This window comes from Podarcis muralis, chromosome 12 (genome assembly GCF_964188315.1).
Source record: "Podarcis muralis chromosome 12, rPodMur119.hap1.1, whole genome shotgun sequence".
NCBI classification, from domain to species: Eukaryota; Metazoa; Chordata; class Lepidosauria; order Squamata; family Lacertidae; genus Podarcis; species Podarcis muralis.
This window is the reverse complement of record NC_135666.1, coordinates 1811732-1835171: the sequence shown is the minus strand read 5'-3', so window position 1 is coordinate 1835171 and position 23440 is coordinate 1811732. Positions and strand designations below refer to the sequence as shown.

The window sequence follows — 23440 nt, the reverse complement described above, 5'->3', positions numbered from 1 at the left end:
CCTTTTAACCCTTGCAAAGCCGAGACACCAAGCTCCCCCCCCCCCCTTCTGCACTTTCTTTCTTGAAATCAGGAGCCCCGTGCATTGCGCACACCCAGAGAGCATTCATTTGGGGGGGGGGCTCTTGGCTGGAAGCATTTCCCCCTGCGCTTCTTTTTGCTGGCCAAGGCAGGGAGCAGTTCAGATCCCAAACCAGAGGGGCCCCCCCAAATAAAACCTCCTGGGCAGAGGGAGGGAGGGGTGAGCTCGGCTTTGCAAGGGTTAAAAGGCACTGATCTGCATTCCTAGACAGGACAGGCAAGACAGGAGGGGCAGGTCCTCCATTGCAACACCCCCTCCCCCCCATCGCTTCCTGCAAAGGGAGGCTGGTGCTTTTTGTCTTGTCTGCGGAGCAAGCGCTGCCTCCGTGGCGCATTCTGGGGTTTGGTGAGTCTGGGGGAGAAGGGGCTGGAGGGGGTGTGTGCTGGGGGGTGGCGGCTGCTCAGCTAATGCATGTGGGGACCCCCAAGTCTGGGAGCAGAGGGTCCTGCCCTAGCCCTCCATGAAAAGGCAGGGAGGGGACGTGTTTGCAGCAAGCCTGGCGCTCTAGTCTTTCTTAGGATCCCTGGGCTGCTGCTTGCTACTGGGGGGGGGGTGTCTCTGGGTCAGGGGAAAAGAGCATGCAGGAAAGACGGATCAGGATCAGCCACAGGGGCGAGCAGAGGCTTCAGCTGGACGGGGCGTGAAATATAAGCAAAAGATCAAAGGAAAACCTGAGCTGTGCACTCCATCAATAAGGAAGGCGGAGAGGTGGAGGGCCGCCTCTGGCCGAGCAATAATTCCCAGATTTCCCTGGCATGAAGCACAAATTCTTAGAACCCTTTTTTTTGGGGGGGGGGTCTCTTAGCAACCCTCAGCATCCTTAACTGGGAGACCCCCTCCCACCGGCTCCCTCTGACTGGGCTATATTATTATTATTATTATTATTATTATTATTATTATTATTATTATTATTATTATTATTATTATTATTTTATTATTAATACCCCGCCCATCTGGCTGGGCTTCCCCAGCCACTCTGGGCGGCTTCCAACAAAATATTAAAATACACTATTGCATCAAACATGAAAAGCTTCTCTAAACAGGGCTGCCTTCAGATGTCTTCTAAAAGTCTGGTAGTTGGTGTTCTCTTGGACATCTGGTGGGAGGGCGTTCCACAGGGTGGGCGCCACCACCGAGAAGGCCCTCTGCCTGGTTCCCTGTAATTCCCAGAGTTTCCTGGCAAAAAGATTGAATTGCTCAGACACTCTTAAGGGGCGTATCTCCTAGGAACTCCCAGCACCCTTTACAAACTACAGTTCCCAGGATTCTTTGGACTCCTTAAAGGGGTCTCATCCTGCTTTGCAGATGCAGCCGGGGGGGGGGGCTGGCAATGTGTGTTGTGCTTTTGTGTGTGTGTGTGTGTGTGTCTTTGGATAACTTTATTAGGTTTTATGAACAGGGATCATCGGAAGAATAAAGGATAAGGGAAAACAAAAGACCAAGTCTTTTCTGCATCACAAAAATAGCATAATAAATGGGCAGGAATATCTGCAACACATGGTTGATTATTATTGGGGTGTCTGAGTTCTCAGTTCATGAATTGGTTTAACCTAAAGCAGAAAAGGGGGAAACAGGACCGAGTTAACAGATAACATTGAGCATCTTATAGCCAAAGGCCTGGCCAGGAGCCCTTGGGGTTGCACTGAGGTCAAGTGTGAAAAATAGTCATTTTTCCTCCTATTGAAATTGAAATACTTTATTGTCACTTGTACAACTTGTGTACAGTGAGATTACACGAGCACACCCCCCCCCACTCAGCTCTCTTAGTCTTAATTCCCCTCATTTACTGAAAGTCAGTTGCCCTGTTGTTATCTTTTCATTCAGCAGCCTAACAGCCCACAGATAGAAGCTGTTCTTCACCCTGTTGGCACGACTAATCCTGTTTCTATATCTTCTGCCCGAGGGCAGGAGGTCAAGAAAGTGCCGGCCAGGGTATGAATCATCCCTGAGAATTTTCCTCACCCTCCTGAGGCAATGTTCTTCCGCGATGTCATCCAGCGGATTCATGGGACAGCCCATAATATCTTGTGCTGTATTCACCACCCTCTGTAGGCACTTCCTATCTGTTGATGTCAAACCCGCGTCCCACACCGTGATGCAGTAGGAAAGGACACTTTCTATTGTGGACCGGTAGAAGGAGATCATCAGATGTTGATTGACATCGTTCTTCCGCAATACTCTGAGGAGATGGAGTCTCTGTTGGGCTTTCTTAACCACCTGGGTTGTATTGATTTCCCAAGTAAGGTCTTCACTGAGATAAACTCCTAGGAATTTAAAGGAAGAGACTCTCTCCACACAGTGGGGCTAGTTCTCCTCTCTTCCTCCAACACCATCTCCTTTGTCCAATACCATCTCCTTTGTCTTGCTGGTATTAAGGTGCAAGTTGTTCCCTAGGCACCATGTACCGTATTTTTCGCCCCATAGGACACACTTTTTCCCCTCCAAAAATGAAGGGGAAATGTGTGTGCGTCCTATGGGGCGAATGCAGGCTTCAGGAAGCTATCCTCAAGTCTTGCAAGCCCGGCGGGAGGTCCCGCGGGCTCACAAGGCTTGCGGGCAGCAGCCTGCAGCCCAAAAGCTCAGGGGACAGTGGGGTGGCGCAGCGCCGCCACCCCACTATTCCCCGACCTGGTCTGGAGGCTGGCGGGGGGGGGGGGGGAGAGAAGCAAGCTTGCTTCTTCCCCCCGCCAGCCCCACAAGCTCGGGGGATAGCGGGGAGGCGGAGCGCCGCCACCCTGCTATTCCCCGACCTGATCTGGAGGCTGGCAGCTGGCAAGGAGGCTAGAGCCACGGAGGCTAGAGAGGCTGTCCCTGAAGTCAGAAGAGGGAGACGGAGCGCTCCGTCTCCCTCTTCTAGCTTGGGGGTGGCTGCGCAAACCTGGGGGGGGAAAATAAATTTTCCCCCCTTGATTTCCCCCCCAAAAAAACTAGGTGCGTCCTATGGGCCCGTGCGTCCTATAGGGCAAAAAATACGGTAGATATTTTTTGGACCTCCCCTCTATACGCTGATTCGTCTCCACCTGTTACTAAACCGATTACGGTGGTGTCATCTGCAAACTTAATAATTGCAGTAGATGGGTCAGATGATACACAATCGTATGTATAGGGTAGGGACTTAGCACACATCCCTATGTTACCAATGAAACAATATCAAGTAATTGGTCTATTGATGAACCTGGGTTCAAAGTAAAGATTGTTGTTGTTGTTGTTGTTGTTGTTGTTGTTGTTTAGTCGTTTAGTCGTGTCCGACTCTTCGTGATCCCATGGACCAGAGCACGCCAGGCACTTCTGTCTTTCACGGCATCCCACAGTTTGGTCAGACTCATGTTTGTAGCTTCGAGAACGCTGTCTAACCATCTTGTCCTCTGTCATCCCCTTCTTCTTGTGCCCTCCATCTTTCCCAACATCAGGGTCTTTTCCAGAGAGTCTTCTCTTCTCATGAGGAAAGTGAAGATAGTAGTTTATGTTTAAATTCAAATTTAGATCAACCAGGTGCAGCCCAATCCTGAAGGGGTGGGGATATTCCTGGGGAGGGTTTTTTCTCCTTTTCATGATGCTGTGTGTGTAGCTTAGTGTGTAGCCAAAACCTGGAAGTGGGGTTATGGCGGTAGAAAAGGAGGCAGTTCTTCAGATTCTTGGGGACCTAAGTGAACCCCTGGTGTGAACACCTCAAATTGGGCCCCAAAATGAACGGAACACCAAAAACAGGAATGAGGTTCAATGAGGAGGGGCAGATCCATGGAGGCCACCTTGAGCTCTGGGGGGAAAAGATTGGGGGGGGGGGAAATGTCGTTAATAAAGAGAGGGAACCCAGCCGATAATGTGTTTGCTCCATTTTGGACCAGGTTGTAAGTTGTAGCAGAACCCACTGCTAGCCACCGATTAATAACACGGCAGACTCACCCCGCTAACTGCCCCCCATTAAATACAGTGGTGCCTCGCAAGACGAAATTAATCCGTTCCGCGAGTCTCTTCGTCTTGCGGTTTTTTTGTCTTGCGAAGCACGGCTATTAGCGGCTTAGCGGCTATTAACGGCTTAGCAGCTTTAAGAAAAAGGAAACAAACTCGCAAGAACTCGCAAGACGTTTCGTCTTGCGAAACAAGCCCATAGGGAAATTCGTCTTGCGGAACGACTCAAAAAACGGAAAACCCTTTCGTCTAGCGAGTTTTTCGTCTTGCGAGGCATTCGTCTTGTGGGGCACCACTGTAATAATAATAATAATAATAGTAGTAGTAGTAGTAGTAGTAGTAATAATAATAATAATAATAATAATAATAATAATAAATTCCCCCTCTCTGATCAGGCCCTGTCCAACTCTTTCCCTCAAAAAGGGCTCCTTGGATTTTCCCTCCAAAAGGGCTGGCAGCCAATCAGAGAGAGAGAGAGAGACGCCCGCCCTTTGGCAGAATCTGCCTCTCCAGAGTGTCCCTCACAGTTGCCTTCAAGGGCGTCTGCTCCACATGGAGGGTCTTGCGATGCCCCACCTGATCCCGAGTGGGGAGCCCCATGGCCTCGTCCCCTCCGCCCCCAAGGGATGGTGGCTGGCAAAGGAGCTGGAGCTAGAAATGGGCCCTGCTCCGTCACTGAGGCCACCTGAGCCTCCAGGGGCCGTGTGGCACCCAGGAATATATGGCTGGGGGGCAGAATACGCTATGTAGCATTATTATTGATAATATTGTTAATATTGATTACCTGTGCTTGACCCTAAGTTCCCAGGACAGTATATGCCGGGCATAATAATAATAATAATAATAATAATAATAATAATAATAATAATAATTTTATTTATATCCCACCCTTCCCAGTTCAAAAACCGGGCTCAGGGCGGTGAATAACAAATTTAAAACACTTAATTGTAAAAGCAGCATAAAATACAGTATAAAAACATGAATAACAATAAAAATAAAAAAATCCATTAGATAATCCCCAGGGCTAGCTGGCTGAATTGGTCCTACTTGGGCCAGCGAGGAGGCCAGGGGAGAATTAGCTGTGGGGTCTCAGAACGGGTGATCTTCATAAAAGGGGAGCGGTAGGGAAGAGAAGAGAAATAAAAGATCAGGCTGAATTCAAAGGCAGAATAGCTCTGTCTTACAGGCCCGATGGAAGGAGGTTAAATCCACTGGTCGTGTTAGCTAGGGATGATGGGAGTTGTAGTCCCAAAACATCTGGAGGGCCGAGTTTGCCTATTCCTGGTATACACAATATTAAGCACAGTTTAAAACCACTTGCAATCACAGAAAGAAAATTACTCCTAATTAACTTCGTTTTTAAGTGGTGTCCTTTGACCCCGCCCACTTGGCCCTCAGGAAAACAACAACAACAATTTTATTATTTATACCCTGCCCATTTGGGGGTGCCCCACCCCACTCTTTAGAGTGTTGCAGATTCCAAGTGCTAGAAAACGAGAAAGAAGCAGGAAAGAAATTGTCCCCAAAGTGGGGATGGGAGGGAGAGCAACTTTTGAGGATCCCTGGGTTAGGACCCCCACTAGATTAGTATCCAAATTACATTCCGTAGTCGATCGACTCACATGTGGATCACACTTCTGACTTCGCTCTTTGACTGAAAATACAGAAAGGCAGGGACAACCAGGCTGCTTCATCTCACAGAAATCCCTTTACTTGCCTGCGTATTTTGCATGGTCACTTTCTTTCCAGGAGGGCTGGAGGATTATTTATTTATTTATTTATTTAGATTTTTTAAAATTACAAAATTATCAAACAACCAACATAAAAAGAGAATTCCAAAGGATCTCCTGAACTTCCTCCTCCCTTTGGTGGGTCCTTATATTACGGTAATCTTTTCCTCCTGCATCTTGTCTATTAATCCAAATCTTTTAAATCTATTATAGCCGAAATTCAACATTAAACCAGAAGTGTTATTCTAATCCTACTAATAATTTCAGTTGTTTACAGTGGTTTTTAAGATAAATTATATATTTTCCCCATTCCTTGTTAAAATTTTGGTCTTCCTGGTTTCTGATTCTTCTGGTCATTTTTGCCAATTGGGCATAGTCCATCAACTTAATCTTCCATTCTTCTCTGGTATGAAGAAGAAGAAGACTCTGTCTTCTTTCCATCTCTGGGCTAATAACATCCGAGCAGCAGTGGTCACAGTCTTTTCTGATCTGTTGGAATTTCAGCACCTAGAATTCCTAAAAGAAAAGCTTCGAGTTTTCTAGAAAAGGTTATTTCAAACATTTTCCCCTCAGTTCATTATGTATCATTTCCCAGAATTCTTTTACTACCTTACATGTGCCTTCTTTTTCCTTACATTTCCAGCATGTATTTGACCTAGTTTTGTACATTTTAGCTAGTTTACTAGGAGTTAAAGACCAAAGATACATCATGTTCATACAATTTTCTTTCAATGTATAACATGCTTCAGATCCCAGCTCCATAGCTTCTCCCATGCTATAATTTGCATATTATATCCAGAGTCCTTCACCCAGTGTATCATAACTGATTTAACCTGTTCATCTTTCGTATGCTATTCTAATATTAATATTTTAATATGAATTTATACATTTTAAAAAGCAATTTAGTTTTCTAACGGCTCTTTTTCAAATTTAGAGGTTTTATTAAGAAAACCTTCTTTTAATCCATCTTAAATATATCATTTAGCTCATGGTATTGTAACCGATCAGTTAATTCTTCTCTTATACTCTCAAAGCTCTTAAATCTTAGTTGATGTCCTACTTCCATTAACAGTTCTTTGTAAGTTGCCAAGTCATTTCTCATACTGAATTTTTTCAAAGATACCGCTTCCTGTGGGTCAAGCCACCATGGTGTTTTTTACTCTAATGGATTTTTATATTTTCTCTATACTTCATAAACCGATTTTCTTACTACATGATTTAGGAAAGCTGTATGTACTTTAACCTTCTTGTACCACAAAAATGCATGCCAACCTTATCTATTGTCATAAACTTTGAGATCTAAAATGAGTTTTTAAATAATATACATTCCCTTAGCCAGCATAAACAGGATGCTTCATAATATAATCTTAAATCCGGCAGGGAGAATCCACCTCTATCTTTAGAATCTATCAAAGGAGGGCTTCCTTTGTTAAAGAAAGCTCAGACTCTGGGCTGTGGTGGAATCCAGCCCTGGTTTCTAGTAAGACTCATCCATGCTTGCTCAGGGTACCTTTTTCTTCTCCTGACCGTGTATTAGTCTTATAACAAAACAATGTATTTGCTTTGTAGGATTTGCTAACACCTCTCATTAGGACAAACAGAACTGGGCAGAAGACCAATCTTCCGATCTCTTGGAGGCTTCCTGAGAGCCCAGATGGATGAGCTAGAGTCAGCTGGCCCTGAAGCAGGAAGAGACCATGCCATCGAAACTGAGAGCAGCGGGGGATTATGGGAAATCTCCGTTCAAAAGATCCTGGGTGAAGAGGACACCCTCCACTCAGATGTGCAGAGCCAGCGGTTCAGGCAGTTCTGCTACCAGGAGGCCGAAGGACCCCGAGAGGTTTGCAGCCGACTCTACCGCCTTTTCCGTCAGTGGCTGAAGCCAGAAAGGCATACAAAAGCTCAGATGCTGGACCTGGTGATCTTGGAGCAGTTCCTGGCTGTCCTTCCACCGGAGATGGAGAGCTGGGTGAGGGAATGTGGAGCAGAGACCAGTTCCCAGGCGGTGGCCCTGGCCGAAGGTTTCCTCCTGAGTCAGGCAGAAGAGAGGAAGCAGGCAGAGCAGCAGGTGAGAGAAACTTTCCTCAGGATACCCTCAAGGGGCTCTGAATGATATGGGAGATCCTTTTTTTTGGTCTCTGCCACTTCTTTTCTAATCTTTCTCCTCAATCTGTGTTTTGAATCCTTGTTGCTATATCAGGGAACAGTCATCTTTGCAGAAATTGACCCTGATTCCTCTGAGGCAGAGAGGACTGCATTGGACTCCAGAGAGACACCCCTGGGTAAGATGGAGTTTTTTCTCCGTTTGGTCACATTCTTTGCATCTGGGGGTTCTTTTCATGTTTTTGAGGATACTTGGGGTCAAGAGCCTAAAGGAGGGGATATGTACCATAGATTCCAGCGTATAAGACGACTTTTTAACCCCGGAAAAGAGGTTAAAAAGCCGGGGGTCATTTTATACGCTGGGTATGGGCGGCACGGAGCCCGCCCACTGCTGCTTCGGAAGCAGCAGCAGGTGTAGTGGGCTCCACTCCACTCCAGGCGACTTTCTCCTGGCACGGGGCCCGCCCTCCCGCTGCTGCTTTTGAAGCAGCGGGCAGCTGGCTCTGCTCCGCACCGGGAGAAAGCCGCTCGGCATGGATCCCGCCCCCCCTACTTCGGAAGCAGCAGGAGGGGTGGTGGGCTCCACTCTGCGCCAGGCGGCTTTCTCCCGGTGCGGAGCTGCCCAGCGTATTAGGCGACTGGGCTTATAAGACGAAGCCCCAAATTGCAGCTGCCAATTTGGGGGGGGGGGTCATCTAATACGCCAGAATCTACAGTATTTTTGCACAATTAAAATACGAAATGGGTACCAACATCAAAATGCACTCAGCTGGTGGCACTTTTTCGAAGGCCCATCTGTAGTTAGAGGTGCGCTGCTTCACCTCTGAGAGCACACACCCGTGGCTTCCTACTTACCTTTATCTCTCACAGGTGACAGAAGGATGCTGGCAAGACCTGCTTATCCATCTTTTCATGGTGGCAAAGGAGTAGCAGCCGCTGTGGAACCAGATCAGGTAGGGAGAAGGAGCATTGTGGGCAAATAGGCTGAGGGGCAGGGCAGCCCGGGTGCCTCTGGGCCAGGATAAACCTCTCTCCTCTTGGCTTCTGTCAGAGCTGACATTAACAAAGGCTGAACATGCCATTCAAGGAGGTTTATGTGCTGAGAATAATGAACAGCTGCCTCACCTTAATTTGCCTTCTGAGTACTTGTAGTATCATATACCACTGGTTGCTATTTTATTTATATATTGATTGTTGAATGTGAAAATAGTAGTTAAACCATACAAAACAGTTGCCAGGAGTCACCTAAGCAGCCTCATCAGTTGCACAATGGGGCTCCCCCCCCTCCTCCTGCTCTCTGCGCCCCCATGCGCCCCTTGAAGCTTTAGTGCATCAGGAGGGTCCCCGCCACAGAACTGCACATGGGGAGAGAAGAGAGAGAAATGCTTGCAGAGACAAAATGTTTTGTAGAACACAGTGTGGCATTCCATCTACAGTGGTGCCTCGCAAGATGAAATTAATCCGTTCTGCGAGTCTCTTCGCCTTGCGGTTTTTTCGTCTTGCGAAGCACGGCTATTAGCGGCTTAGCGGCTATTAACGGCTTAGCGGCTTTAAGAAAAAGGAAACAAACTCGCAAGAACTCGCAAGACGTTTCGTCTTGCGAAGCAAGCCCATAGGGAAATTCGTCTTGCGGAACGACTCAAAAAACGGAAAACTCTTTCGTCTTGCGAGTTTTTCGTCTTGCGAGGCATTCGTCTTGCGGGGCACCACTGTATTTCAAAATAGATTAATAGCCATAATTAAAATACAAAGTAATAGAATGACCTTAAGACATTAAAAGAAGCATCCATAATTAAAATGTGCAGCAAAAAAGTAATCCATTAAAGTAAGAAAGAAATGTGTAGTGGATAATCTGTATGTTTTCTAAGAAGAGATACTTTCTTTTTCTTTTAGGGTCCAGTGTGCTTTGAAGATGTAGCTGTTCATTTCACAGATGAGGAGTGGGCGTTCCTGGATCCTGACCAGAGAGCTCTGCATAAGGAAGTCATGGGGGAGAATCGTGAGATCATGGACTCGCTTGGTAAGGCTCCCTATTGCGTCACAATACAGTGGTACCTCGCAAGACGAAAAACTCGCAAGATGAAAGAGTTTTTCGGTTTTTGAGTTGCTTCGCAAGACGAATTTCCCTATGGGCTTGCTTCAAGTTTGTCTTGCAAGTTTGTTTCCTTTTTCTTAAAACCGTTAATACCCAGGGTGCATTGCTTGAAGAGGTACTTCGCAAGACGAAAAAATCGCAAGACGAAAAAACTCGCAGAACGAATTAATTTCGTCTTGCGAGGCACCACTGTATCTGTTTTGAAAATCAATACAGGTGATGAACCTCCTATATTTTGATGCGGCTCAATAGTGCACCAACAGCATCTGGGACTCTGACACCTCTACAGCTCACCTTGAATGCACAGCTATCTACTGTTTAGTCTGCAAATCTTATTCTCCAAGTTATGCCTTTTTAAAACATAATCAGGTTGGCCTTAAATGCCTGGCCCTTTTTATAAGCTTCAGAATTATTAGGGAAGTTGGTGTAGCTCCCTGGCAGGTTTTTCCGTTTTTGCTTGTGTCGGCTTTTGGTTGATCAAAGATTCCATGATGTGGCCAAACAAAATCCATCCTAGAAAAGAGCCAGGCTTTTGGAATCTCAGGCTCCCATAAATATCCCTGTTAGTGCCAGTAAACTAAGGCAGTAAGACCTCACATATAACTCCCTTCTGTACTTAATCTATCACATGTGTTTATGAGCAATGTTCAATAATTTGGGGCTCCATCTCTTGCCGAGGCTCTAATCCATTTCTCTCTTTGTTACAGATAATGATGACTTGGAAATTAAGAACGAGGGAGACCACGACATCATCCACACAGTGGAAAAGACATATCCATATTCAGAGTTTGGACAGAGCTACAGTCAGAGTTCCCATTCCACTTCCCATCAAATAAATCCCATTTGGAAGAAACTGTATCAGTGTTTGGAATGTGGAAAGAACTTCACTTGGAAGAAAAGTCTCACGTCTCATCAAAGAATTCATACAGGGGAGAAACTATATTACTGCTTGGAATGTGGAAAGACCTTCAGCGAGAGGGGCAAGCTCACGGCCCATCAAAGAATTCATACAACAGAGAAACCGTATCAGTGTTTGGAATGTGGAAAAAGCTTTAGTGAGAGGGCCAATCTCATTTCCCATCAAAGAATTCATACAGGGGAGAGACCTTATCAGTGTTTGGAATGTGGAAAGAGCTTCAGTCAGAGCACTCATCTCACTTGCCACCAAAGAATCCACACTGGGGAGAAGCCCTATCAGTGCTTGGAATGTGGAAAAAGCTTCACCTGGAAGAAAAGTCTCACATCCCATCAAAGTATTCATACAGGGGAGAAGCCCTATCCATGCTTGGAATGTGGAAAAAGCTTCAGTGAGATGGGCAAGCTCACGGCCCATCGAAGAATTCACAACGGGGAAAAAGCATATCAGTGCTTGGAATGTGGAAAGAGCTTCAATAAAAGCGCCAATCTCACATCCCATCAAAGAATTCATACAGGGGAGAAACCATATCAGTGCTTGGACTGTGGAAAGAGGTTCAGTCAGAGTGCCAATCTCACAACCCATGAAAGAATTCATACAGGGGAAAAACCCTACAAGTGCTTGGAATGTGGAAAAAACTTCAGAGAGAGGGGCAATCTCACGTCCCATCAAAGAATTCACAGTGGGGAAAAACCATATCAGTGCTTGGAGTGTGGAAAGAGTTTCAGTAAGAGTGCCTATCTCACGTCCCATCAAAGAATTCATACAGGGGAGAAACCCTACCAGTGCCTGGAATGTGGAAAGTGCTTCACCTGGAAAGAAAGTCTCACTTCCCATGAAATGATCCATACAGGGGAGAAACCCTATCAGTGTTTGGAATGTGGAAAGAGCTTCAATAAGAGCACCTATCTCACATCCCATCAAATAATTCATACGGGGGAGAAGCCATATCAGTGCTTGGAATGTGGAAAGACCTTCAGTCGGAGCACCAATCTCACGGCTCATCAAAGAATTCATACAGGGGAGAAACCATATCACTGCATGGAATGTGGAAAGAGCTTTACCTGGAAAGAAAGTCTCATTTCCCATCAAATAATTCATAAAGGCGAGAAACCATTTCAGTGTATGGAATGTGGAAAGAGTTTCAGTGAGAGTGCCCATCTCACCGCCCATCAAATAACTCATACAAGGGAGAAACCCTATCAGTGCATGGAATGTGGAAAGAGCTTTTGTAAGAGGGCCAATCTTACTTCCCATCAGAGAATCCACACTGGGGAGAAACCCTATCAGTGCTTGGAATGTGGAAAGAGGTTTAATACAAGCACAAACTTCCGTCGACATCAAAGTATTCACCGTGGGGAGAAACCATATCAATGCTTGGAATGTGGAAAGAGCTTCAGCCAAAGCACCCATCTCACTTCCCATCACAGAACTCACAGAAGAGAGGAACAATATCATTTCTCGTAATGTGGAAACAGCTTCAGTCAGAACATCAATCTCGTGACCCATAAAATAATTCATACAGGGGAGAAACCATATCAATGCTTCTAATGTGCTAAGAGCTTCAGTCAGAGAATCCATCTTACTTCCCATGAAAGATCTTCCAGAGGAGAGAATCATAAAATTGTAGCGATCAATTGACCCTGAGGTTCATTTACCCCAATCCCCTCAAGGCTGGAATCTCAGCTAAAGTATCTCAGACAGATGGCCACCCAATCCTTCTGTGGGAATTCCCTTCCATTGTTGAATAGCTATTATGGTATTGTCTAAGTTCTTGTCTGATGTTTAGTTGGAATCTCCTTTATTGTTACTTTAATCCATATCTTCAGGTCCTGCTCCTGGAGCAAGAGAACACAAGTTTTCTCCATCTTCCATGTGACAGCCCTTTTGATCTTAGAAGATGGCTATTGTATCTCTCTCGGGCTCCATTTGTATGTAAAGTTGTATGCACCTGTATCAAAGTAATTCATAATAAGTATAGTATAACAGTAGATTTAAGGTACTGTTAGCTAGGGAGGTGGGGCAGAGTTTGGAATGCTGGGGTGAGAGGTGATTGGCTGAGTATCAAAGGAGGTTTGAATAAATATGGTGTCCGAAAAATAGTCATAAACAATGAACGAAACATTAAAAATATACAATCAAGCTCAACAGTTTCCACAACAATTGCAACAAGATCTAAAATAAATATACAAGAGGGGAAAAAGTAACAGCAACAGCCTCCCCACCCCAAAATCCCTACGCCCCAGAGCCTGTTCAGCAGGCTCAGCCTTTGCAGCTGGAGTCAGTCCTTCCGTCTGGGCCCTCCCAGGCCAGGTGGAAAAAGGCCTACAAGGCTGAGAACTGGTCTTCTGGAGATGGCCAAGATGGTCTCTGGCCTCTTCAGTAGAGACGGTTGGAGGGTGAGAGGGGTGGTTGTTGTGGAGCAACCTTGGTTAAATTAGGAATAGAGGAACAGCATTATAATACCTGTTGTTACAGTTGTAATAAAGTGACAAAAATGGAAATGGGGACATTTGAAAGCATTCGTTTGTGTACACAAAATTTCATTGAAACCTTTATTTTTTAAAAAGTCAGTTGCATTCCACCACACATCTCATTCTTTGCTACATTAGGGCTGAAGTGGTCTGGTCAGAGTGGCAGAGGAGAAAAGCAGGTGTTTGGTGAAAGACCCAGCTCACAGCTGTGCATCTTTTACCAATGTTGATTTCAAGGCTTTATTTTAGCGTTTCTTGTCATGGGCCCAGTCCTGTGGAACATCCTGCCACTAGAGATTCCGTAGGTTCCTGCTGTGCCAACTTTTAACTGCCTGCTATTTTTGTTTCTATTCCATTAAGAGTACGTACACCCCTTCAGGGGTCTATTGATGCTTGTTTTTAAATTTTATTTTTAACTTGTTTTTAATTAACTTGCTTTTAATTTTAATTTTTATGATATTAATTGGTTTTATGTTCTTATATTGCTCTAAACTCCTGTAGTATATTTTGATGATACAGCTGTCTATAAATACTTAAATGAACCATCCTGTAAGGTAGTTTAGGCTGAGAGACTGTGACTGGCTGGCCCTGAGCTTCATAGCTGAGCAATCCTCTCTCTTACCTCCCAGTCCTCTTACCTCCCAGTCCTCTTAATCCCATCATCTTTAAAATAAATGAATAAATAGAAATTATGGCTTTTGCTGCAAAGTGGACAGTTAATTGCAAGGGTAACTTTTTGCATTGTCCACCGTCACATATGAAAACCAGACGAGAATACAGTCTTCCAAACAATGAAATCGAAATAAAGTCTTTCAGAAGTTCGTGAAAAGATGGCGCCTTGCCCCAAAGACAGTGTCCATGATGTTGGGTTCTGCAGCTTCCAGAGAGGAATCTGGCACAGTCCATGTGCTCCTGGACTAGGGCACCCACCTTCTAACCTGGAATTAAACAACTGGTCACAGAAATCATATCACACCCTTTAACCTGCTTAGCTATTGGCTGTCCTGTTCCTTAGGTCAAGAAATCTGAAGCTGCGGAACCTCGAGTGCCACTGAGACTTTGTACACACCTTTCATTTAAAGCACATTTCCCCCGGCACACACAACCCACACCTGAATTTATTTTGAATTGTTGGGGTTTTTGTTGTTTTTTTTAAAAAAGTTCCTTTGGTGCATTGTGACTTTTTTGGGTTTCTATATAGATGGATAGGGACGCGGGTGGCGCTGTGGGTAAAAGCCTCAGCGCCTAGGGCTTGCCGATCGAAAGGTCGGCGGTTCGAATCCCCGCGGTGGGGTGCGCTCCCGTTGCTCGGTCCCAGCGCCTGCCAACCTAGCAGTTCGAAAGCACTCCCGGGTGCAAGTAGATAAATAGGGACCGCTTACTAGCGGGAAGGTAAACGGCGTTTCCGTGTGCGGCTCTGGCTCGCCAGAGCAGCGATGTCACGCTGGCCACGTGACCTGGAAGTGTCTCCGGACAGCGCTGGCCCCCAGCCTCTTGAGTGAGATGGGTGCACAACCCTAGAGTCTGTCAAGACTGGCCTGTACGGGCAGGGGTACCTTTACCTTTTACCTTATATAGATGGATAGACTAGAGATACTTCGGTGTCAAAGCAGAGTATCTTAAGATTTAATGTTACAGTAGAAATGTTCCATTTCATATACGGTAAAGTATCATAAAAATTTGTTTGCCTAGTGAATTCATGGGAGGGGGAATCATTTGTACTGTTCTATGAATCTCTTTGCATGGGTTTAATGTTTGGAGACAATAGCTCTCAGTAATTTCATATTATCTATGTGTTTGTTGTGTGTTCAGCACACATAATTGCAGATGAGACTAAATAAAGTGCTTCCTAGGAAAATCCCTTGGACTCCTGCTGTAGTGTTTCAAGTGTGGCTTCACTTCACAGGTAATAATATATCATACTTATTGCAGAAGAATTACACCATAGTTGGCTCATTAATCTGAACCCCGACGAACCCTGCTGCTTTCTCCCAATTTCTTAGGTAGAAATAACTGATAATGAAAATGAAGAAAAGAGGCACACCCTTTCCCCCAAATGTTTAGAATCTAGTGAGCATCATGGAGAATTTCAGCACTTAGTCATGCGCCTGCAAGCTTGGCCATCTATAAAAAGTGCAAATGTGTCAGTAGATGTTCACATACTGCCATGAATTAAAAATTAACCCTTTTAAATAGAAAAGGTATGCATTACAGTGCTAAAGTGGCTCAAGAAAGTAATTGCTGTGGCAGCTGACATCTTAGAGAGCAGAGGGCCACTATGCTAACTGCCTTACAGCTAATTAACCTGGAAAGCTGTTGTGTTATCTCTGTAGGGATAAGCCTGGGGTCAAACATTGTGCATGACAAACAGATGCTCTACTACTGAGCTATGGTGATTCCCCATATTTGGTGCTGCCACCTGATTAATGAAATCTTGGGCAAGGCATCATTTGTCTCTTCAATGATGTGTTCTATGTTGCAAACTGCCCTTTGGTCTCTTGATGAATGGCGGTATCTCCAGGGCATAGGCCTGGGCAGTGTGTATGGAGGTCCTGGGCTGCCTAGTGTGGTCCAAAAAAATCAGAACAATATGTTTGGCACCTGCTTGGCTGCTGGAAGGAGGCATACAAGACACCGTAGGGACTTCAGATTTGTACAGTGTTTACTCCTTAGCCTTTTCTTCTCCCAAAGGTATCCCGCAAGGCTACAGATTGTTCCTCAGGATTTATTCCCCAAGCCTTTCTCACAAATGAGTACAGCTGCAAGGCAGCCAAGGTTTAGGATCAGAGTTTTTCTTCTAGATGGACTACCTTCCCAGGTTGAAAAGCCACACCTGCTCCTTATTTCCTTGTGCAGAAACTACCTTCTTGATTGTTGGACCTATTGGTCTTGATGGCTCAATCTGGCCGAGCCTGTCTTCACATGCAGAAGATAGGTAAGTCCCTAAGTCACCAAGGGTTTAAGACCCATCAGCTACCCTCACCTGGTTTAGCAGACCAAAGCCATTACCCAAGATGTGGCCACATTTGCATACCAAGAGCTTCTAGGAGCCACAAACGAGAGCTGAGTGTAAGGTGTGGACCAACGGTGGATGAATAATAACAATAAAAGTCAATTCAATTAGCAATTAAACATTTCTGAAAGGGGAAGTGGCATAGGTTTGCGTTTCCTTTTAGATAATGCATAAAAACAAAGTATTAGTCATTATCAGAGTATGATTTATTGCTTTTGAAGTAAGATTGGCAGCTATCAAGTGCAATTCTTTCCACAGGGACATAACAGAGTGGCAGGGGTCTGCCTCAGTGGGCAGTTATGCCACTGCACTGTACACTCACTGCAGCTTCTGGAACAAGCTCAAGGGCAGCCCCACACAGAGCACAAGTCACCAGGCTTTTGAGTTTAGACCACCGAGGGAAACAGTTGGTGTGTATTATCACCAGTTTTAAAAGCCAAGAGTGTGTTTGCATCTTGGAACAAAATTATACTAGAAAAAACAAACTGCCTCATAATATTAGTTACAGGTAAGTAGCCGTGTTGGTCTGCCATAGTCGAAACAAAACAAAAAAAATTCCTTCCAGTAACACCTTGGAGACCAACTAAGTTTGTTATTGGTATGAGCTTTCATGTGCATGTGCGATCACTCGTAGCTGAGTAAGACCTGGGAGACCGAGGTTCGAATCCCCACTCTGTCATTCTCTTAGCCTGACCTGCTTCCCTGTGTTGCTGGGAAAAGTCCATGTATGGTGCTTTGAGCTCCTTGGAAGAATGGGGGGATGTCAATATAATTAGCTAATAAATAAAAATAAATAACACATGTACATCAGAATAACACATAAGAATCTATTATCCCCATTCCAACCAAAGGTGACAGAATCGAACCGTTTCATGTACTACAATCTAACAGCGTCATGCTGCAATCTCCTTTCGAAATTTTTCTCTTGGAGAACAAAAGGTCCTGGGAGAAAAGGTATCGGGGAAGAGTTATGTTCTCTTCCACTTTATACTTTAATAGGCTTTGGCTTGCAGATGCTCAAATGATCAGTGAAGGGCACGATTTAAAAAAACACACCTCAGAGCTCAATTTCTAGGGGCAATAAAATTTTAGAAACTTAGTTTGCAGCTCTGCTCTAGCAGGAATATATTGAGGAGCCCCAGTAAACCAGAATTGTAGATGAGATCCCAATTTTAGAGAGGTGGGTAAAAAAAGAAAGAAATACCCATTGATCTATGGTTTCATGTGGCACAGACCAAGCTAGCAGGAGAGCCATCAAGGCAGGTGTATCTCAGTGCAAGCTTCAGTTTTTTGGTAGGGGAAGTGGCATATAAACTAAGCTGTAAATTTCGTTCTTCAGTTTAAAACCAGTTGGAACTAACACTTCAGGTCCCCCAGCTTCAGATTTCTAGAGTGGCATACGACACCTTGAGTTCCTTGGAAGAAAGATGGGATGTCAATATAATTAGCTAAATAATAAAAATTATTAACACATGGGGCATAGGAATCTTTTATCCCTATTTCAACCAAAGCTGACAGAATTGAACCATTTCAGGAACTGCAACCCAGGGGTTTCATGCCGAATTTTCCCTTCTTGGAGAACAAAAGGTCCTGGGAGAGAAGGTATCGGGAAGAGTTATGTTCTCTCCCACTTTATACTTTAATAGGCTTTGGCTTGTAAATCTTCAGGTAACCGATGAAGGGCACAATCAGCCCTCCTGCAACCGCAGCTTTACAAGAAGCATTTGCAAACATTCTCAGCCACACACCCCGTCTCAATCCCACCGAGAAAGCATCAAGGTAAGGAGTGAGGGAAGTGGTTCCAGTATCCCCATTTGTTTGCTTGCTTGTTTATTGCATCCACAGAAACTGTAATGAGGGCATAGTAAAGGAACTGAGCTAGGGACAAAATCTGGTATATATATTAAAACCCTCAGAGCCCAATCCTAGAGGCAACAAGCCTTTAGAACCTTAATTTTTGGCTCTACCCCAGCAGGATCCCAAATTTAGAGAGGTGGGAAAAAGAGAGAGAGAGAGAGAGAGAGAGAGAGAGAGAGAGAGAGAGAGAGAGAGAGACAGAGACAGAGACAGAGAAACCCATTGATCAATGTGGCACAAACCAAGTTAGAAGGAGAGCCATCTTAGAACCAACAAGGTAGGTGTATCTCAATGCAAGCTGCAGTTTTTTGGTAGGGGAAGGAAGAGTGGCATATATGCTATGGATTCAGCTGTAAATTTCGTTCCACAGTTTAAAGCCAGTCAGAACTGGTTCAGTTTTTCAAAACCAGACTGCAAGTTAATCACCACTTAAGCAAAAGCCACGTTCCTCTCTGCTGTCTACTTGAAAAGCAGGACTTGGAACGTGCTTTCGTCCCCCTGACCAAAATGCCCAGAGTGATCCTGCGTTGGAGAATGAAATCAAGGAAGCATCCGAAAGAGTGAGGGCAGAAGGAAATTTAATGAATTTTTTGACATACAATAAAAGTCAGACTAGTCTACGTGTCAGGCAGCAGAGGAAACAACCCACACGGCAGGTTGCCAGGAACAGGGTAGACTAGACAACACACAGGGTCCTCTCAAATGCTACAACACTGTAATTCAGAGACTCTATGATTCTGCTCATTGTGAGTTTCTTGATAGAAAGTGAAATTGGAGGTACGGCTCCTTTCACATTACAAGCATTTCTATGGTTTCCAACATATGAATTCTTTGATGGCGAGACTTTGATCCTGGGTGAAGCCCTTTCTGCATTCCATGCACTGATGTGGTTTCTTCCCTGTATGAATCACCGAATTTTTAGCTCTATAAGACACACCAGACCATAAGACGCACCTAGTTTTTGGAGGAGGAAAACAAGGAAAAAAATAATCTGAATCCCAGAAGCCAGAACAGCAAGAGGGATCACTGTGCAGCGAAAGCAGCAATCCCTCTTGCTGTTCTGGCTTCTGGGATAGCTGCGCATCCTGCATTTGCTCCATAAGACGCACACACATTTCCCCTTACTTTTTAGGAGGGAAAAAGTGAGTCTTATAGAGCAAAAAATATGGTATTTCATGGGAGCTGAGACTTTCCTTCCAGGTGAAGCACATTCCACACACTAATACGGTTTTTGCCCACTGTGAGTTCTTTGTTGGTAAGAGAGACTTGCCCTCTGATTGAAGTTACTTCCACATTCCATGCACCTATATGGTTTCTACTCTTTATGCATTCTTTGATGGGAAGTAAGACTATTCTTCCGACTGAGGCTCTTTCCCCATTCCATGCACTGAGGCAATTACTTCCCACTGTGAGTTACTCAATGAGAAGTGAGACTGGTTCTTTGAATGCAACTCTTTCCACATTCCATGCACTGATATGGTTCCTCCTCATATGAATTCTTCGATGATACATGAGACCTGCTCTCTGAGTGAAGCTTTTTCCACATTCCAAGCACTGATATGGTTTCTCTCCTGTATGAATTCTTTGATGGGAAGTGAGACTATCCTTCCGATTGAAGCTCTTTCCACATTCCAAGCATGGATAGGGATTCTCCCCTGTGTGGATCATTTGGTGGGAAGTGAGCATTGTCTTCCAGCTGAACCTCTTTCCACACTCCAAGCACTCATATGGTTTCTCCCCTGTATGGAATCTTTCATGGGACACGAGACCAGCTCTGTGAGTGAAGCTCTTTCCGCATTCCATACACTGATATGGTTTCTCCCCTGTATGAATTCTTTTATGGTACATGAGACCTGCTCTCTGAGTGAAGCTCTTTCCACAGTCCAAGCACTGATATGGTTTCTCCCCTGTATGAGTTCTTTGATGGAGGGTGAGACTATCCTTCCGATTGAAACTCTTCCCACATTCCAAGCATGGATAGGGATTTTCTCCTGTGTGAATCATTTGGTGGGAAGTGAGCATTGTCTTCCAACTGAACTTCTTTCCACACTCCAAGCACTCATATGGTTTCTCCCCTGTATGGAATCTTTGATGGGACGTGAGACTGGATTTCTGAGTGAAGCTCTTTTCACATTCCATGCACTGATACGGTTTCTCACCTGTATGGATTCTTTGATGGACAGTGAGCTCGCCCTTGTGACGGAAACTCTTTCCACATTCAAAGCACTGATAGGGTTTCTCCCCTGTGTGAACTTTTTGATGAGACGTGAGCATATTCTTCCCATAGAACCCCTTTCCACATTCCAAGCACCTATAGGGTTTCTCCCCTGTATGAATTCTCTGATGGACTGTGAGACTGGCCCTCTGACTGAAGCTCTTTCCACATTCCAAGCAGGTATAGGGTTTCTCCCCTGTATGACTTCTTTGATGGAAAGTCAGACTATGTTTCCGGCTGAAGCTCTTTCCACATTCCATGCACTGATATGGTTTCTCCCCAGTATGAATTCTTTGATGGAAAGTTAAAGCATCCTTCCGTTTGAAGCTCTTCCCACATTCCATGCACTGATAGGGTTTCTCCCCTGTATGAATTCTTTGATGGGAAGCAAAACTTCTCTTCCAACTAAAACGCTTTCCACACTGTAAGCACTGATACGGTTTCTCCCCGCTGTGAGTTACTTGATGGTAAGTGAGGCGGGATTTCCGACAGAAGTTCTTTCCACATTCTGAACACTGATATTGTTTCTTCCCCAAGAGATTTGTTAGATTGGAAGTGGAGTGGGAGCTCTGAACGAATCTCTTTCCAGACCCTGAATATTTAAGCGGCTTCTCCTGTGTGTGGATTCTGTCGGGGTCTTCCTCATTCATTTGCAATTCTTCAGCACCTGCACCAAAGAGAGAAATTAATTAGAGCTTCAGGAAGAAATGCAGCTCTTCTATATCAGAAAAACAAGGATAAAAAATACCAGGCTCTTTTCTTTGATGGATTATGTTGAGTCCAATATGGAATCTGCTCCATCTCCAATGTCAAGTCATCTCTTTCGTCAACCAAAAACGAATAACTCAACTGAAATTCCTTCAACTTTGCTTACAACCTTAAAGCCTACATTTTAAAAGGCCTTGGCAGTTCAGTCCAGCCTGATCACTGTTTAAAAACACAGAACTTGAGGAAGAATATTTGCAGGCAAATCTTTTAGAGATGTGGGTGTGTTAAAATCCCAGCTGCTATAGGTTGCCCTGCTGAGCTCCATCAAATTATTGGAGATTTGTCACATAGATATACGTATGGAATTTCAAAACAGATATTGTGATCCAACAGGGAGCCTTACCAAGAGAGTCCATGATTCTATGATTCTCCTCCATTAGTTCTTTATGCAGAGCTCTCTGGCCAGGATCCAGCAATGCCCACTCCTCGTCTGTGAAATGAACAGCTACATCTTCAAAGCACACTGGACCCTAAAATGAAAAAGAAAAGTATGTTCCTCTAAGACAGCATAAAGATGATCTACTACACTAACTGGCCAGTGACGTTGTCATCAATACCAGGAAAGGTCCTAGAACAGATAATCAAACATTCGGTCTGTGAGCACTTAGAAAAGGCAGATAAAAAAAAGAAAGAGAAACCCATTGATCTAAGGTTTCATGCACCACAGACCATCTATGTTCATCATCTTGAAATTCTGTCAGGCAACCAGCTATAACTCCCCTCATCTAGCCTAACTAACAGAATGAAATAGAATTGCTACTCCCTTGCGAAACTGTAGACTCTCCTTCGTTGGTGGTTGGACTAGATGACCTTTGGGTACTTTCCAACTCTAGGATTCTATTACCCTGTGGGCCGTCTAGTCCAACCCCTTGCGATGCTGGAATTTCAGCTAAAGTATCCCTGACAGATGGCCATCCAACCTCTGCTTAAAAACCTCCAAGGAAAGAGAGTACACAACCTCCGGAGTGAGACTGTTCCACTGCTGAACAGCTGTGTCAGAATGTTTTACGTATGTCTAGTCAGAATCTCCTTTCCTGCAATTTGAAGCCTTTTATTCGAGTCCTGCCTTTTAGAGCAGGAGAAAAGAAGCTTGCTCCATCCTCCATGTGACAACCCTGAAGATATCTGAAGATGGCTATCATAGCTCCTCTTTTCCAGGCTAAACATACACTCTCAACCGTTCCTCATAAGGAACTTGGCTTCCTGAGCCTTGATCATCCTAGTCGCCCTGCACATGTTCCAGCTTGTCAACATCTTTCTTACATTGTGGCTCCCAAAACTGGACACAGTATTTCAGGTGAGGTGTGACCAAGGCAAATTAGAGCAGGACTATTACTTCCCTTGATCTGGACACTAGAAATCTGTTGATGCAGCCTAGAATAGCATTCACTTTTTTTGCTGCTGCATCACATTGTTGACTCATGTTAAGCTTATGGTCTACCAAGACCCTGAGATCCTTTTCACGTGTACTGCTAGTAAGCCAGGTGTCCCCCAACCTATATTTGTGCACCTGGTTCTTCCTGCCTAAGTGCAGAACCTGAGCTTTGTTCCAACTGAAATTCACATTGTTAGCCTGCACTCAGTTCTCCAATCTGTTACGGTCATTTTCAATTTTGATTTTGTCTTCTGTGGCATTAGCTACCCCTCCCAGTTTGGTGTCATCTGCAAATTTGATTAATAACTCCTCAGTTCCTTCAGCCAAGTCGTTTATAAAGATGTTGAACAACATCAGGCCCAGGACAGATCCCTGCGGCACCCCACTTGTCACTATTTTCCAGTATGATGAAGAACCATTAATGAGTCCTCTTTGGGTTCATGGGTTCAGTCAGTCAACCAGCTACAAATCCACCTAACAGTTACCTTGTTAAACCCACATTTCACCATATTCCTCGTGAGAATATCACGAGGGACTTTGTCAAAAGCCTTTCTGAAATCAAGATACACTATGTCCACGGCATTCCCCTGATCCACCAGGTTTGTAATTCCATCAAAAAAAGAAATTAGAATGGACTGGCATGACTTATTTTGGAGAAACCCATGCTTACTAATCACAGAATACTTTTCTAAATGCTCACAGACCAAATGTTGAATGATCTGTTCTGGTACATTCTCTGGTATCAATGTCAAGCTCACCGGTCTGCAGTTAACTGGTTCTTCCGTTTCCCCCTTTTTTGAAGCTGGGGACATTTGCTCTCCTCCAGTTTGCAGGGACCTCATCTGTTCTCCAAGATTTCTCAAATATAATAGACAAAGGGTCTGAAATTACATCCACAAGCTTC

General features: G+C 44.6%; 2 protein-coding genes across 2 annotated transcripts in view; one reads left to right on the top strand and one right to left on the bottom strand.

Moving 5' to 3' along the window:
• The first annotated feature begins 288 nt into the window (after positions 1-288).
• LOC114607284 (uncharacterized) lies at positions 289-15168 on the top strand. Its single transcript, XM_077916611.1, has 6 exons — positions 289-426; positions 7290-7788; positions 7921-8002; positions 8694-8776; positions 9717-9843; positions 10626-15168. Exons 2-6 carry the CDS (start codon positions 7375-7377, stop codon positions 12299-12301), a joined length of 2382 nt encoding a protein of 793 aa, XP_077772737.1. The 5' UTR covers positions 289-426; positions 7290-7374; the 3' UTR covers positions 12302-15168.
• A 3571-nt stretch (positions 15169-18739) lies between these two features.
• The window catches only part of LOC114607674 (uncharacterized), a 108516-nt gene continuing 103815 nt past the window's right edge, over positions 18740-23440 (bottom strand). Inside the window, 3 exon segments of the mRNA XM_077916264.1 lie at positions 18740-19666; positions 19669-21060; positions 21505-21631. Coding sequence (XP_077772390.1) covers positions 19086-19666; positions 19669-21060; positions 21505-21631 — 2100 coding nt within the window. The 3' untranslated portion in view covers positions 18740-19085.

Excerpts from the sequence above, each read along its gene's own strand:
- LOC114607284 (XM_077916611.1), top strand. The coding sequence starts at position 7,375 with ATGGATGAGCTAGAGTCAGCTGGCCCTGAAGCAGGAAGAGACCATGCC. Across the intron at positions 7,789-7,920 it reads GGAAGCAGGCAGAGCAGCAG|GGAACAGTCATCTTTGCAGA; the intron begins GTGAGAGAAACT and ends TTGCTATATCAG. Across the intron at positions 9,844-10,625 it reads TGAGATCATGGACTCGCTTG|ATAATGATGACTTGGAAATT; the intron begins GTAAGGCTCCCT and ends TCTTTGTTACAG.